Raw genomic sequence first — 17,440 nt, forward strand, 5'->3', positions numbered from 1 at the left:
TACCACCCAGATCTGTTAGCTCATCCAAACAGAAATGCCAGGCTGAGTTGATTTGGTCAGTGCTTTGGTTGGGACCTCTGAGGAAACCTCCAAGGTTGCTGAAGGAAGTGGTGGCAGCAACATTGTAGGTGGTATTCTCTGTTTTTGAGTCACCAGTGCATCAATAACTGTGATGGGAGCCAGCAGGATTTTCTGGAAGAGCTGTGGCCATGATGTGAAACCACAGCCCTGAGTATCATGAATTATTTCATGACCATCATGAATTTCAAATGAGGATTAGACCTGGTGACCCTGGGTACCTGATCATATTTCAGTATCGACCTTTCTTTCATAATTTCTCCAAATTGTTGCAGTATTTTCTCTTCTTGGGGCAGGAGAATAAAAGCAGTAATGTCATGCCAGGATGATGGAGTACTGAAAACTGTTCAAACTCCATTATAAGAGACTTTTACTCAAATCCTGTCATTAATTTGAATGAGATTTGGAAGTACAGAAGGACTGTAACAGGGCTAATGTGTTTTTGAAGGAGCCCTTCCCCTTTCATGCCTTTCCCATCTGAGCAATGCTGCCATTGCCTTTCAGCCATAACCACCAGCCATTACTCAGAGGTGCTGTCAGGCCCCATCGTGCTCCCAGAGCAGCTCCAGTCCAGACTGTTCTCCTCCCCAACACCACTATGGTGTAGTGACACCATGACATTACATTCTCCCCAGAAACAACGACACAAATCTGATTTATAACTGGTGGTAAAACTTTATTATTCAAGTTTAGATGTAACAGACATCTTTGCTGCCTGAAGATTGTTTGCATAAGAAATACACCAAGAACATGTTTGTGAGTAGAAATGAACATGCACTATGAAAACCAAAAAACAAAACAAAACAAAAAAACCTGAAACAAAACAGAACAAAAAACACATCCATGTGTTGTAAGGACAAAACATTAAGAGCCAGCATTCTAGAGTCAAATCAGGGCTACAAGTTTAATGATGGTTTTTAGCAACATGAAGTAATTCTTTATGAAGCAATTTTTTTTTATTTTTTTTTTCTTTTCCTGCTGGTGAATTTTCTATAAGCTAAATTTACAATGGCATTTTGAGATGTTTCCTTTTCTCCTGTTCTCCTACACAGAGCTCAGAGGCCAAAATGATAGGAATGGAAAACTGTGGTAGCTGTCACGATGTTTTTACCTTACTAAGTGTAATTTTGCTTTCCTAGTAAAGGAATTTTACTAGAGTAACAAAGAATCAAATGAAACAGGTATTTGTCTGGCTGTCAACTATTTAATTACTGTCTTTTATCCTCTTAAAGTAAATTGGGGTGTGTGTGATTACTATACAAGTAGCATCTCCCCAGCTGCCAGCTTTCCAGATTTGGCTGAATGAAATAAAAACTGTGAGGAAGAGGGTAGTGAGGAACCCTATGCTGAGGTGAGAAAATTAAGTAAATCATTTTACTTGGCCCATCTTAACTTCAGAGAAAAGTTTAGAAGGGATTTCTTACTTATCTATCACATTTGGGATTTGCTGACAAATTGCTCACTGCTCCTTGCCAAGCATAACTGTCTCCACAGAAGCAGAAGGAAATCTATCTACCCTTCTGGCTGCACAGAAGTGACCTTCTAATCTCCTTGGCTTTTCCTGACCAGTATTAGGAATTAGCATGTTAAGTCAGCCAAGAAAAATCAATACAGGAGCAAAAATGAGAATATATTTAGACATACTGGGCAAAAAGCAGATGGTAGACAACATCCTTAGCACATAAAGCAAGTAGTTATGACTACAAAACAACAGTGTCCAGTCCAAGGGTGGACTTGAAAGTCTGTCCCTGAACTGAGTACTAATCCACAGTTGCCAAATCAGTCTTTCCCATTGCGCAATCACTGTGTTTCAGCACTGGATACAATTAGCATCAGTCACTTGTCCTGCTGCCCCTCTAACTGCAAAAATAATCTATTGTTCACAGTGTGTCTCAACCTTTGGAGATGTCTCAATTTTCTCTCTCTTTAAAACTGTCACAATAGACAACAGTGCCTTTTTTAGGCCAAACCAAGATATGTGCATCCAGTGTCCTTCCCCCTTTCTGCATAGTCCATTAAAAATTAAGGGAGGAGTTTCATCAGCACGGTGGCAATTAGGTGCAACACTTCTTTTGGAAAGCAGTCTAAATTTGGCACCTGAACACAAACTGTGCTCTGGAACATCATCTCCTGCAGCATTGAGGGGGCAGCAGCCATGAAGTGACAGCTTAGGGACAGTCTGGTTTGCAGATGATGTCACAGGATGGCTCCATCTATACAGAGAGTTACTGGAAACCCTGTGCCTGTTCCACAATCTGATTAGTGACAGGCACCACAAATCCTCTAGTTTTGAAACATCTCCTTATTTGGTTGTCCAATCTGAGATATGTTTTAAGATCTTACACTACCATTCCTTTAGTAAGAGAAGTTCACCACCTTGAAGCCACTGACAAATTGAAAACAAAGACTGATTGTTTGAAAGTTCAATTTTTAGTGCTGTAAGTTGATTGAAACACAGTGGGTGAAGAAATTACTTGTGTGTGCTAACATTGGTTTCCATCTGAAAGTTATTAAATAAGATTATTCTTTTCCTGTGTCAGGATTTTTTTTCTTTTTATTAGTACCCATTGTGAGGGGGTCTGGAAGATGGACGGAGTCACCTCTCTTTTGTTAAGAAACAAAACTGTGCTCTCCCTATCCCAATCAAAAAGAACAGGCTACAGCAAAATCCCATTTCTTAAAAAGCAGAAATCTTAGAACATCTCAACATGTCATGGCAAGAACAATGAACTTTTTTTCAAATTTTATTTGCATCGTCTAGGTGTGCAATAGTAACATTCAAAGCTCTGTCTTGTTCTTTGCACTCATAAGATTTCATTTCTCCTCATCCCCAAACCCTGATATGTGTATTTCCTGTTAATTTGCCTCTGCTTCTGAGTTTAGCAAGAAGTGTTCTAAAGTTCAGGGTAGTGCTCAAGTCTTACAATGTACATGTCCCTCTAAAATATTTTGCCATGAAGATGCAGCTTCTATCAATGAAGAAGCCAGAGGAACTGGTAGGTCTGAAGTGAAGTCAAGCCAGTAACTGCTGAGAATCGGCAGGCAGCTACCTTTGAAGGCGATGAAAATCACTGCTTACTGCGTATAACATCTTCCTTGGAAAAGCTGAAAAGGACACACACTGGACCCTGACGTAACGAAACGAGGGCAATCTATTTCAGTCCCCACAGAAAAAAAAAAAGAAACAGAAAATACCCAACAAAAATAAATGCACAAAAACCAAGTCAGAACTTATTATTGGAGAACAATAGTAAAAACATAACCAGACTTTGTCACTGGTATCAAGCTGGAGATTCATCTAAAAAATAGAAGAAGAAGAATGTGGCCCAACATCCTTTGCTAACCTAGAACACTACTGAAGGGTTACAGAACTCAACCACAGCCGATTGAGTGGGATGTTCATATGCTGCTCACCAGTAAAGAAGCAATGGGTGGAGCAGGAAGGAATGCAGCCTAATGCTGAACAATAGCCTGTCTGTGCCTAACAAATCAGAGAAACTGTGCAATAACGTTTCACCTCTGTGAAAATACAACATCTAAATACTGCCAAGGTCAGTGAGACCTTTGGTGATCAACTGTGTAAGTGCCTGTCATGCTTGGTGATGTTTGCTGCCAGCTGCTTTAGGCACATTATTTCTCAAAAGACTATCAAAGTGCTGAATGTTTAGGCCAGTTCCCTCCTGGTTTTCCTTTTGCCAACCCCTATAAGACATTTCCTATCACCTCTCCTTTTATTTTCCACCTCCCTGTTTATCTGGTTAAGTATCTTAGTAAGTGCACCAAATACTAGAAGGGAGAGTGGTGAGACTCAGGTAAGTTAAATACAAGAACTTTTTTTTTTTTTTATGATGCTTTAGTTCAATTACATGAAAATCTGAGAAAGGCGGCATGGAAGTGAGATGAGAATAGGACCCTTTACATATAATCTCAAGAGAGGACTTAGTCCAGAGATATTTTTATAGAACATTTTAAAAAATAAAATGCATGAATGGAGAAATAAAAGACAACATAATATCAGAAAGACATTTTAAACTTCATTCGCTGCAACATTCATGAACCAGTTGAGCTACACCTGCCATCCAACCATAAGGAACTAAGACCCTGCACTGCGAAAAAGAAACAAACCCAAACAAAACAAAAAAGCAACTGCGTAATATTGTAAAAATGGAGTGCAATGCTACTACAGAATGCAATAAAATATCAGTGCTGCATCGTCAAACAGCACTTATCAAAATAATTTCTGAAATGTTTCTTCTGAAACACAGACAAAGCAATAAAAAGAGGATATATGTTTATCATTTTAAGCATAACAATGTGAGTTAAGAGCTTAAGAATACAAAAGTACTTGGAATGAATAGTGCTACCCTTTTTTCCTAAGTAGGCATAAAAATATTTTCATTTCCTTCTTGTTTTTCATACCATTAATATCAACAAATTTCATTCATTTCATGTTATCGTTTACAACTTTAATGCACACACACAGAAAAAAAGATACCTACTGCAATAGAAATAGTTGCTTCATTACCTTGTTTGCTACATTTGCAAATGTAAACAGCGAGGCAGAGCCAGAACTGACTCTAATGCATGATGGAATATCTTTGTTGCATACGTACACTGTAGAAAATAATTATTCAATATGTCAGGCACCATTATTTGAAATGTAATACATTAATATTTACTAGAAAAATAAGGTTTTTTTCTATTTGTTCTCCCAACTTCTTTAATGAAATAAGTTAATCTGACAGTGCATCCAGTAGCTTGTAATATCTTCTACATCCCTGTGGCAAAATAATAAACTACTGGTTGGGACACTATAATGAAAATGATTAAAGTCAGTTCTTGTACACCCTTGTAGCAAGCATGGAGGCTCGTCTAACAGCACCTTTAACCAATTATTTAATATTTAGTTTTTTAGCCCTATTTCCCTGAGCAGTTATGCTGAGGAGCTTTCCCTTCATGGATAGTTTTTAAAAAGCTTTAAGTATTAAAAAGTACTATGAAGACATTTAATGCTACTTAGCAAAAGCTGGTATAAGTCTACTGAAGGGATTGACTGGTATGTATAGCAATGTTAAGCCTGTGGAGAAGTAACCTTAGACTTTAAGGTTTAGAAATGTAATATATTAAAAATATATTAAAATAAAATACAGCAGGTTACCTTATTCTATGCAAATTAAACCTGGAATGTGGCTTCTGTATTAGAGAATTCACTTGCACAAAATGGTTTTCCTAGACTAAAGTGTGCCAGAAAGAATGTAGTGATAAAATGGTAGCTAAAAATCAGCTGAGTCTGAGAAACATATATATGACATTGCTGCCAAAGCTTTGAGGACAATGTGATCCTAAGGCATGTTGTAGGGCAGAAATTTGCCCAAATTAAAGAAAAGAAAATGACCTTTTAACTCTGTATACTTAACATGTCTAGTTCTTATATACAATGTGCATATGTTCACTACACCCCTGCAGCAGTATATACATATACACATCTTTGCACACTTGCCAGTTATGTCTCTTACACAACAGCAAAGGTATTAATTGTCCAGTAAAATTTTCTCAAGGTTATTCGGCATGATTCACTGCATTCTGGCTAGCTTTGGTGGGCCATGTCCCACTGAATTATTTTCCTCCCCTTCTGGCCACCATCCAACTGTTCTTTTTCCTTGGTAACCCACTCATTTAAAAAGAAAAAAAAAAAAGAAAAAAAAAAAGGGAAAAAAAAGGAAAAAATAAAGAATAAAAAGGAAAAAAAAAAAGAAAATAACAAGGGATTTAATCTTGGATAAGGCATGCTCTCTATATGAAGTGCTTTATAGGTCTTCACAAGACATTACAAGCTATTGAATTCCCATCAAGGAAACCTATTTCTGTTTAATTGTGCTAAGTGCTAAGGTTTACTCTTTAGGTTTTCCATTCTTTTCAGCTTGTGCATTGTTCCTGTGTAGGCCCCTCTGGATGTGAGTTGTGAAGTCATACTTGTCCGTGCAAAGATGCTGGCAAATGCTGCACTGGAAAGGTCCACTGTCACCATGGCAACTCATATGCAATGCATACATCACTTCATCCAGAAAGACAATGCCACAGTGCACACACTTGGTAGAAAGTTCATCTTGGGTACTTCTATCAACTTTCTCTGTTTTTACTACATTCAAGGGACCTTCATTTTTTACATTTGGTGGTGCCTTACTCTTTTCCTTGGAGGCACCATTTGCAGTTGGCCCAGGTCTGGAATGCTTTATCGCCAAATCTAGAGGAATGTCATTGTCTGATCCGACAGCTGAAAAATGAGGAGGCAGATTAAAGGTGGGATAAGGCACATAGTTTTGGCAAGGATTTGGTAGGCCAGGCACATGACTCAAGTAGTGTGGATTCCCAGGAACAGACAGCTTATATTTACTCCAGAATCTCAGCCAGTCAGCTTCACTCTGAAAGTCATTGTGTACAAACGGAAGTCCAAAGAGTGGATACTGGTATTTTTCAATAGGGCTTCCAGGTGGAGAATAGTTTGGATGTTTCACAGGTCTCATGTACTTTTCTATCGGGCTGCCTCTCTCTGAGCTTCCTTTCCCTTCTGATATCGATGAACTGTTTCCTGGGTCTCCAGTACTTTCCTGAGGACTTTTTATCTGAATGTGCAAAGGTTGCATCCTTTTGTGAATATCCAGAGTTTGGCTGACCAATATTGGCTGCTGAGCAGAATGGCTTTTAGTCAATGAACCTGGGGCCTCGTATTTACTGAGGCTGGGAAGCTGAATTTCTCTCTGATGACCTTCAGGTAAATGATCCTCTGACCTCCTCTCTAAGGGGCTTCCATTGACTTGCTCCTCACTGCTACCCCTCTGCTGTTTGTTTAGCTGCTCAGCCTGAAGTGCCTCCGGGTTAAGGCGCTTTCTTGTTCGTCTCCTAATGATCTGTTCACCATTGTTCTGTTTAATGATGTTTAAAGGCCTGGGAGTCTGCATGGAACACATAGAGAATGAACAAAAGGAAAAAAGAAAGACACATTAAACAAATCTGTGAGACCACGCTCATGCAAATTTATCTTTTGTGAAGAGCTGTATTACAACAGTGTTACGGGAATGACCAAATTTCAATCCAAATGCTGGTTCGTGGCCCCTCATGCTGAAAGTAAACTATAAAATGGCTTATTTCATCAACCTGAGTCAACTGCCTTAGACATCCTGTATCTATTTACTTAAAAAGGCATGAACTATCCAAGCTGTCAAACCATTTATTACCTCTTACTCCTAAAAAATTCTGGGGGAGATATGTTGAAAGTGGGTGCTGAGAGCTGGGGTTGAGGCAGGAGATGCAAGGCCCTGTGCACTGTTGCTGCTCTGTGCACCGTGCCACCAGAGCTGCTCTCGGGCAGAGGTTTGCACAGCTCCCACTGGGACAAGAACTTACCTTCATACTCACCACCCTGCTCTGACAGGGACAGAAAACACAAGCACACACAGGGCTTGCTGACCATCACTGCTGTCACACAGCAAAAGGGCTGCAAGTCCACTGTGTGCTGAGTGGGCAGACGGTGGCCAGAAAGGGACTAAGAAAGATGGAGAACAAAGCCCAGGGAAACTATTCACCAAAAGGTCTACCTCTTCTTTGGTATCAACTCCCTTTCCTTCACCCCAACTGCATTACTTTCTAAGTGTTACTGATGTGCTACTAAGTCATGAGAGAGAGAAGGCATGGGGCAAAAGGGATCTGTAAAGAAAAAATCACAAAGAGGCAGAGGGAAGAACCAAGTGGGGACTTCTGTTTCCATTTGATACTACCCCACAACAGTTAAGTGGCCTTTTTAGAAAAGAAGCGAAAATATCTTTGTGTGGGGAAAAAAAAATGGTACAAGGAAGGACAGCTTTAAAGCCCCCCCAAGAGAAAAGCAATAGTATCTGAGTGAAAAATGGTGCTGCACCATCAGTATGTTTCTTTACTGGGGGCAGATGGTAGAGCAACAAAAACTACCTGAAAGTAATTCAGTTTGGTGTGTTGGGAGCTGACATTTTTCTTCCAAAAGGCACATAATCCCATTTTGGTTGGAGGCCATAAAAGTGCCCTCCCGCCCCAGTATTCTACTCATATGTTTATTTGGAAATTTTAACATTGTTTTTAAAAGCAGATTTAATTTTGGCTTACAGTCAATATCCAAAATAATCTTGTGTACCTTGAATGTAACTAAATTTTTAATATATTTGTAACTTCAAACTAATATGAAAACATCCAGAGCTGGAAGAACACCCATTCTATTATTTGCAGAGATTTAGTCTCTCTCTTCAGTTGCCATATTCCTCTCCTTTAACTTATTTATTTTCCTGCAGTTGGCATACTCTTAATGGTTAACTACATTTTAGACACTGCAGCTATTTTTTAAGATTTTACTTGCTGTTAAAATACTGAATCAGAAGTATATACACACTTTGATTTGGATTTTTAATAAGAGAAATTTAAACTTGGCAGAAAAACAGCACCTGAACCAGCCTCCTCACACAGATCAAAGTTGAGACAAAATCGTGTTAAAAAAATTGCATTATTTTTGTAAATTCTATTTGGATAAAGATTATAGTTTGACCAATCAATAGCAAATTAATATGCATAGACATGTACTTGTTATTATAAGATCTGTATAATTTCCTTGCCTTTTTCGGACAATTGTAACTCAGATACTGTGTGAGATCTTACGATGTTGTGGCTCTTATTAAATGCTAAACACTACAGACCACTTTTTATATGGCTTCTAGACAACTCTCCAATATTTTGGAAATACTTTTACCCTTACTCTTCATGCTACAGGAAGGAAGCCTGATTATGGAAGCAGTTGTAAGAAACATCTTCCTACCTGAGATTAGGGACCCTCGCACACTTACTTGAGGCTCCAGCTATTCAAAGCTATTGTAGGTTCAACTTTAAAATTTTTCAGCTTGCCAATGACTGTGCTCATCTGATTAAACCAGCCCTTAGATGATTAAAATGTACTCTTTAGTGGTGTAAATCTACTAATTTTCCTTATTTGTAGTAGTAAGATGCAGATAAAAATACTTTGTATTTGGTTACAACCAAGGCAAATAGAAAATTTTAAGGTTACTTCTTGATTTTCAGTGGGGCATTAAATTTAGAATATAGTGGAAACAGAATTTTACTTTTAAAATGGTCTATGTCAGATCATTAATTATATGTTAGACATAATATATTGAAGATGATCACCAATATTTCTGCCATGTCTGTATCAACTGGCAATCTCCCCACTCCAAAAATATAAGTAACTGAAAAAAATAAAACAAAAAATTCAACAAATGCTTCAATAAATTATTGTGGTTAGATTTCTCAAATTCCATGGGAAAGTGGAGCCTCCTCTAGACTTATCCTAGAATATGCTGGAATTCTTTACTGAATTAGTCCAAGAATGTTGTCAAGGAATCACCATGGAACAAAATGTAGTGTTCCATGACCAAATTCGAGCTGTTTAAAAATGAAGGACAGCGCCACAATAATAACAGCAAATGTGACTATTCTGTATATGTTTGCAGTAAGATGCATTTTTTCACTAAAACTATTTTAATAATAGATTCTTGAATCATAATTACACTTTTAAAACATATTTGATTGCATTAAAGGAGAGAAATGTGAAAAACATGGCAAGTTTAATGCCAATTACCCCTAAGATAGATGGAACATCTTTGAAAACACACTGAAAAGTTATTCAAGGGTATAATAGAAATAGAAATGCAACTTGCAGCAGAAATCACTTCCATGTTAACATCTGTTAGTCACTATCACCTAGTAGTATCTGATAGATCAGAGATTTTTCTTCTTATTAAATGAAAGTGAAAAAAGAACCTTAGGCTTGCATTAATGAGGATGGTAGTCCTCGATAGTAATAATCCAGTCAAAAGGGAGCTAAGAAATGTGCAAATTAATACAGATGAGTTTTACTCAGCAGTGTAGTACAATTTAGATGAACAGGGGTCTTACAGAAGTAAATTCTATTCACTTGATTTTCTACAGTTTTGGACATTTCCCTAATAACTGCATCATCCTGGACCCCTTAATTCAAAACCATGTGTCCAGTACATGACACATACTGCAATTTTTCCTGAACAGACAAGCAGACAGATAAAAGAAACTTTCATCTTTCTGGTGTCCATCTAAAGAGCATCCCTTTCCATAGGACTGTCTCAAAAAGTGTCCCAAAGGAGAGATTTGTTGGATTATTTCAGACTCCTACTAATAAAGGAGTTGCTATCATACCACAGCAGAGTAAGGCTTAATTAAATTCTTTTCATTTGTGAGGTCAAAGTTCAACTGAAGATATTAATGTCAAATGTCCACTGAATGGCAGCTTATTGCTATGCTTAAACAGTGGAGCTTAGAGATAGTGTCAGCTTCTTGCTTTTGAGATACATAAAACAAACTTTGACACTGTATTTCTAATAAATTATACTGGAAGCGCCCTAGTTCATTCTACTGGTTCATAAGGATGATCCAAGTTGTGCTTGAATTCAAAACTGATTCTTGTAGCTTTTATCTATTCAAAAAGTAATGTTGAAAATCGTGGTAAGATCCAACACTACAGCTGAGGAAAGTATACTTAAAAAAGGGAAAATAGAGTCTGCAAATGGAATTTCTCCAAATAACCAGACTCAAATGACAAAAAAGCCAAACTGTCCTTCTTAAAATCTTTGTGGATGTTCACCACTGATCAATTTCCTTAAATTAGATATTCTATCTACAACTTTGAGAGGTGTCCAAGAAGATGATACCTGGAGCAAGACCCAGCCAAGATGCTGGTCAAGACCATGCATTAGTTCATAGATATTACGGGCCTGACTGGGCTATTCTGGGCCTTAAAAAAAGTGAGTGACCCCAGAATGACACATATAGCAAACAGGGCCAACCCTTCAGACTTGTGGTGGTCATGCTGCTTTTGAAAATTGTAATTTTTACGTTGTTCCAGTTACTGGGCTGGTTTGGCAGGATGTTGTGTAAACGGGATTATTGTATGGGCAGTAGACAAGACCATTGAGAAGCTTACCTTTCAAATTTAATTTCTGCAAAACATTTTTAAAAATGCACACTCTTAGTCACCACGTTTATTTCTGAGTTAGGCTCTAAGCCTGATCTGATACATTGCCCTGGCAAACTCCCAAAGACTACCTTGGTTTCCATTTCTGAATAATAGTAACACTTTTTAATTTCATAGGAATGCTGTAAAAATTAATTAATTAGTCACCTGACTCTCCTATGTGTGCCTATTAAAGCAGCAAGGATAATATTTAACCAGTGGGTCTTAACCTAAAAGATTCCAGGCATTTTGGCACTGATCCAAGGAAACACTTCAGCATGGCTTTCCTGGACCTAGACCAGAGTATTCAACATCTTTCAGGATCAAGTCAAGCATCAATAAGATGAAAAGCAATATAGACAGACCATGATTATTATTTATTCCCTGACTGATCCTGAGGGATGGTGAATCTTCCCCTCACCAAGTGATGAGTGCCTTCAAGTGAATAGCTTCCTTGCTGAGATATTTATCTTCCAGCAGACTTTAAGAACTGTAGAAAAAAGAACACAAAATCCCAACCACCCCATATCTCCGGGAAATTTACTATCAAGAATAAAGGAGGTAAGAGATGTCAAAGTATACAAAAACTGCTTCAAGAGATATTTTAATATAGATGTGATGTCTAATTTCAATAATCTTGGTTTTTCTAGGACTGAAGAATTTAGAGAGCTTTCATCACAATATATCATATGCCTTGAAAAGCAATTCCCAGAAAAGAAATAATTTTCCCCTTATTTTGTATCAAAATAATTAAATGCATCACTGGTGATCTCAAACACATCTACTCACAGCATCCCAGGCTGTTTCATAATGAATCACAACTGATCCCAAAGTGACCATTCTGCAAAACCCTGTTAGGAAATTAAGTGCAGGCCAGGGAGTGGTACTAATCACACAACCAGGCAAGACCACAGTTGCCCAGCTTAGCTGTGCAGCTCTTTTTCCTACTGAACAAACCAGTAAGTTCTTCCTACCGAGTGGAGCTTCTGGTAGAGGCCACACGCGTTGCATACATATCCACCATTTGCATTCTTCCGCCAGAGAGAGGTCTTTGTGGTCAGGCAATTGGCACAGAAAACACCCGAGCCTCTACGTCTCTGAAATAGGGAAGAAAAAGGGAAAAAAAACAGGTCAGAGGTGAGTCACATGAGCTGTGGAGTTAGGACAAATCAACACAGGAGTTTTGTCTCTAGACTGGCAACAATGACAGTATAAAACCACATTGCCCATAATGAGGTCAGGTTCAATTGTGCTTAATAAGCACCACTGATTTTCATTATAATTAACCCCAGAGTGATGGATGAGGTGTGTGAAACACCAAAGCCTTTTCAGAATAACAACTTTAACTTTTTGAACTTCAGGTTTTGTGCATTTAATGATGGTTTCTAAACAGCAAATTCTGAAAAAAAAAACCTTGGAAGCTGACAGAACATTCTGCAAACTCTCCTGGTTTCACAACAGATTATTTCTTTTCAGCTAGCCTTATTTAAAAGTGTGATTGGTAACAAGAATTCTGAAACACCACCAAACAATTAATTACAGTTTGTACCTGTCTCATACTAATTCCTTTAAGAGAGATTATATTTGAATACACGATACTGTATTTTCCACTTATTTCTGAAATCATTATAAGCTACCATATATTCCTGCAGCCCATATGAACAAATAAAAGTACAACATTCTTGAATAAGACCTCTTCTGAACTTCAAATGAAGTCCCAGAAAACACTGTCTCATCAACAGATAGACTTATTTATTTATTTTATTTTAGTCAGGTGAAGAAGGGCACAGTAAAGCTTCCCTAAATACAAATTGATTTTAACCAGACTGAGCTGTGCATTCATCAGCTTTCATAATGATCCAGGAATATTTAAAAGTAGGCATGTTTATGAGTATTGCTCATTAAATTTTTTCTATGGAGTAATGATTTCATTAAACTTCTCATTTACACAAAAGTCAGGCTGTGTTTGTGGGCCCAAATACTAATAAGTAGGAAGTGGAATTCTTTTTCTGAAAAGAAAATCCGAATTTTAACTCTGTTCCCTTTTTGCAAAGGGAAAAATGATCAGTAAGAAACCTTCACCAACTAAGATAAGAATGAGTGAGTACAGGAAAACAGTCTGGGTGAAAACTAATTTTATTATAAATTAAGAATTACTAACACTATAAGTAAAAATTTCAGAGTTTCATAAAATTAAAGTAATTTATTTAACTTTAGTTCATACTGAAGAAGACTGGTGCTCATGCCAAAAAAATACAATGGTTATAATTGTACTCTGATACATTTCAAATGGAAAGCTTTCTGCAGACATAATTTTGGCTTCAAGACTGGAACACTTTCTTGGCATTGAAAGGGCATTTGATTCATCGGGTGTTTCACAATGTATCACTAAAAAGACCTGGTGAGCAGCCAGTTCCCCATAGGGTAATTTTTCCATCCAGATGCAAGTGCTATCAGAGGCCCTCGTCAGCTAAACTAATTATGATCTTGCATTTGCTGATGCCTGCTCACTCTAACGTTCGACATCCTCCATTAATCATCAATACAAGGAAAATGAATGAAACGTAAAGAAACGAGGGCTGGTAAGCTGCACAGCCATAAAAAACTGAAATGAGTGCAATAATTTAACAAGATTGGGGAAATGTTTTTAGTGAGCACAAAGTCAGGCTAACAATTGCCCTTTTAAACCAAGAACACAATTTCATTTGTAGAGCAGGTTGTGGTACTTTAAAGTGATACAATAAAATCAAGATTGTCATCAAGATAATTCCTCTCTCACCCCTGTATATCATCCCCTATTTTGTCTCTTAAATCAGATGCAGTAGTATATGACATTTTTCTCAGTGTAGCTAAGGGGAGAACTAGATGGTAGTTGATGTCCTTCAGCAAACATCTAACTAGTTGTGCATATAAGCCCTGGAAAGGTGCGCTCATCGACAAGTACATTGAAGGTCCCAATTCTTTTTGCGGCTGGATATCCTCGACCAGTTTCACCTGGCTGCTGAAATATTTTCCATCAGAGTACAATAAAAGCCTCACTAGACTAATCCCAACTTGGTCCACTTGGAGGGTGAGACGTTTCCAAGCGGAAATGACTCTATATGGCCAGGATTCAGCTAGTGCTGCAGAACTGTTCCTTTTCATTCCTACTTCTTGTATACTGGTCTACAGTTTCTTGGTGTGGTGTATTAACCAAGTGGAGTCTTAATCTGAGTCAGTCTTTCCACTGTTTTATTTCTGTTTGTGTTCCCTGACTTTGGGAAATACCATCTACAAAGTCATGGAAGACTATTAAAATATAGAGAGAGCAGTCTAGTTTGTATGCTGCATTTCTACATACCTGAAGGGGGACAGAAGGTAAAGTTACACAGAAATTTTCATTAAATGCAGTGGAGCTAGTATATCTATAGAACACTGACAAAAGCAACTCATTTTTTCTCTCTTTTCTAAAGAAAGATCTGACTCAAACCGGGTATTAGTTGCAGTGAAATCATACAATGACTACAGCTGACAAAAACCGACAAAATACATAGCAGTAGCTGTTTGTATTGAAATTCTATACACCTGCTTATTCACTATTTACAAATATGTATCTGTTTAAAATTTCAAGTAGTCCTTCATCCTTCCCTAAATTTAATGCAGAGTCTTTAAATTCCTCTTTTGTGCTGTTCTGTGTTGCACCTTATCTTTCTTTACCTTCTCTGATTTCTGTACTATTTAAGGACCTTATAGGATAATCAACATTGATTATTTCAGTATTAAAGTGTTTCAACATAGCTTATATATAATAATAAATGAATAATTGAAACACCTCTGGAAAAACTTAAGTGCCGCTACTTCGCTGAGAATTTTGGTTATAAAACAACTATTTATAGTGGGGACACACAGCTTGAGAATGGATTTCCTGCCACAAAACAGGACTATGGCAGAATTGGACTAAAGATTCTTGACTCTCAGAATGGACTTGCCTGTCAAAATACACCTCAGAAATTTTCATGTCTGCAATAAAAAAATCGGAGGGCTTTTTAAAAAGCCTACAATGTAGCAATTCTATTATTTTAAACAAATAAGGTTTATTAAAAAGAAAAACAACAAAAACCTAGGCCTTTACTTCTCATATACCAAGTTTTCTAAGTTATTGGTCAGCAGAAATTATTTTATTTTTTCTTTTTTTGGTAAATGTTCATTAGCAATTCTGTTAATGATGGTACTTCTGCATGGGTCTGTTTGGCTTTGCATATTCATCACTTGAACCCGTCAATAATATTGGTCAATATTGCTGCTTTTCTGGGTAGTCTTGCAAAGAAACAGGCACTTGAGCTCAAATCCAGCAAAGCCTGTGCAGCAGCTATGGCCCACAGCCCCCCATAAAATCCAGCCATGGGCTCAAGTGCCCTGCTAAGCACCACCACTACCTTTCTCAAAAAATACGTTAGAGAACTTTTGCTCCCATTCTAATGTGATCCTACCACAGTTAATTTCTTAAATCAGCATAGTAAATGTAAATCAACATGACTGGTCATGAGAGAGTCTGAGCCATAGATAAAAAGATTTCAGTCTGTGATCAATGCCACTAGCACTGTCTAGAGTTATCAATGAAAATGTCATGTACATCCTTGGAAGAATAAGCCAAAAGGGTCTAAATAACTAAAATATGTATCTACTAAGTCAAGCTTTAATCATCTGGGGCCTTACAGCCACTACATTACAATCTCAAATCCTGAAGGGGCCAGTGCAGAGAAAAGCCTGCCTCTATTTCCATTCCAGTTCCGAGGTCTGGGCGTTTAATATCACAGTTGTCTCAAATCACATTAGGCTGAAACTTGGCGTATGTTTTTGTCAGCCCAGATGTAACTTTTTTTTTTTTCTTCTTTCTTGGTACTGAAAACTTTATTTAAATCAGTTCAGCTGTTTATAATTTGGAGATTGGCCAAACTGGGGGGTGGGCGGGAGATTTCAAGTTTTTCAGATAACTTTCTAACAAATCTACAGTCAGAGTGGCTTTGCTCTGGGGAAAATAAAAGTATGCACACATTTTAGTGTAGCAGTAGCAAAGGAACAAGTGGATTATTATTTTTATGTATCTAAGTTATGAAAATTTGTAATTATTCACTGAATATGTTTTGCAGACCTCTCTATTGACTGTTTTCCCTTGGTAAGAACCATGATGAAAGCATGTAATTGCATAACAACCCTTGATATGCTGAGTATTTACTCACATTTTTTATGGTTTCATATCTTGACCATTTCAAATTGAACAAGTCTGAAACTTGGTATATACAGCATCAAGCCCGAATGCCTAACTTTTTTTAACTCCTTAGATGATTTTCACTAGTTACCAATATTTCACTGAAACAAGGCAGTTATGAGTAGTTCTTTCTGCTAAGCAATAAACCAGCAGAGAATTTGATAACAAGTGATTGACTCAGGTGTCTTGCCAGGCTCTTCTTCATAAAAACTGCCTTCGATTTAAAGGATTGACTCTACAGTTCACACAATTCCAAACTTTATAGCCATGCAGAAGACTACTTATACTCCACATTATACAAAAATATCTCATAATATACTGAACTTTCATGGTATTTTTCAGTGGAAGTTCATGTAGAAAATATATCCTGCAAGTGCACAGCCAAAAACAGTGCTCAGGAACTGTGACTTTTTAGCTAGCTAGACTTAGCAATGGTGCCTGACACTCTGCTAGTGCCAAATACATCCTGTTTTCAAAATTTCTGCCAGAAGATGCTTTTAGAAACTCAAATAGGCTCCACAAGCAGCAGCCAAGGATTTTTCTTACATCATCCTCTTTGTTTTGGACACCATAAAACTTGTCTTATTGCTGATTACTTTCACTTCCCCAACACAAAACGATGATATGATGAGGACTGAGTGGATTTTTTTACCATCTCTGGCCTCTCTAATGTGCCAGAAACAGAGCACACTGTTAATCGTGGCTCCAGAACATGAGGTGCAGTGAAATCCTAAGCGTTGCCCAGGAATAAGCATGTGGCTGACCTATTTCCAGCGATGAAGGCGGGAAATACAACCATATATGCCTCACTGCAAAAAGGCAAAACGCTGGCTCTGGATGCTCTCCTGCAACACGGGAGGTCCAAAAGGAGAGCTGCCGGAAAGCTGCACACATGCTCAGTATGAGCCTGGTGATTTGCTGTGGAGAGCAACAATTGTAAGCAGCTGGTCTCACCAGGCTGCTGGTGAAAAACAGCATAGTGCACTCGTGATTGCATCTATCTTTGTTGTATTTGCACTGCCATAATTTTGAAAGGGTTTCTTGTTCCACACCTG

General features: G+C 37.8%; 1 protein-coding gene across 2 annotated transcripts in view; it reads right to left on the reverse strand.

Annotated features, from left to right (window-relative positions):
- Positions 1-733: 733 nt before the first annotated feature.
- TRPS1 (transcriptional repressor GATA binding 1) overlaps positions 734-17,440 on the reverse strand; it is a 172,523-nt gene continuing 155,816 nt past the window's right edge. For both annotated transcript variants that reach the window (XM_005420688.2, XM_014306892.2), the window contains exons 5-6: positions 12,112-12,234; positions 734-7,031 (exon numbers count right to left, since the gene is read on the reverse strand). In XM_005420688.2, the coding sequence (XP_005420745.1) occupies positions 5,970-7,031; positions 12,112-12,234 (1,185 nt within the window). In that variant the 3' untranslated portion in view covers positions 734-5,969. The remainder of the gene's footprint in view (positions 7,032-12,111; positions 12,235-17,440) is intronic.

This window comes from Geospiza fortis, unplaced genomic scaffold (assembly GCF_000277835.1).
Source record: "Geospiza fortis unplaced genomic scaffold, GeoFor_1.0 scaffold111, whole genome shotgun sequence".
NCBI classification, from domain to species: Eukaryota; Metazoa; Chordata; class Aves; order Passeriformes; family Thraupidae; genus Geospiza; species Geospiza fortis.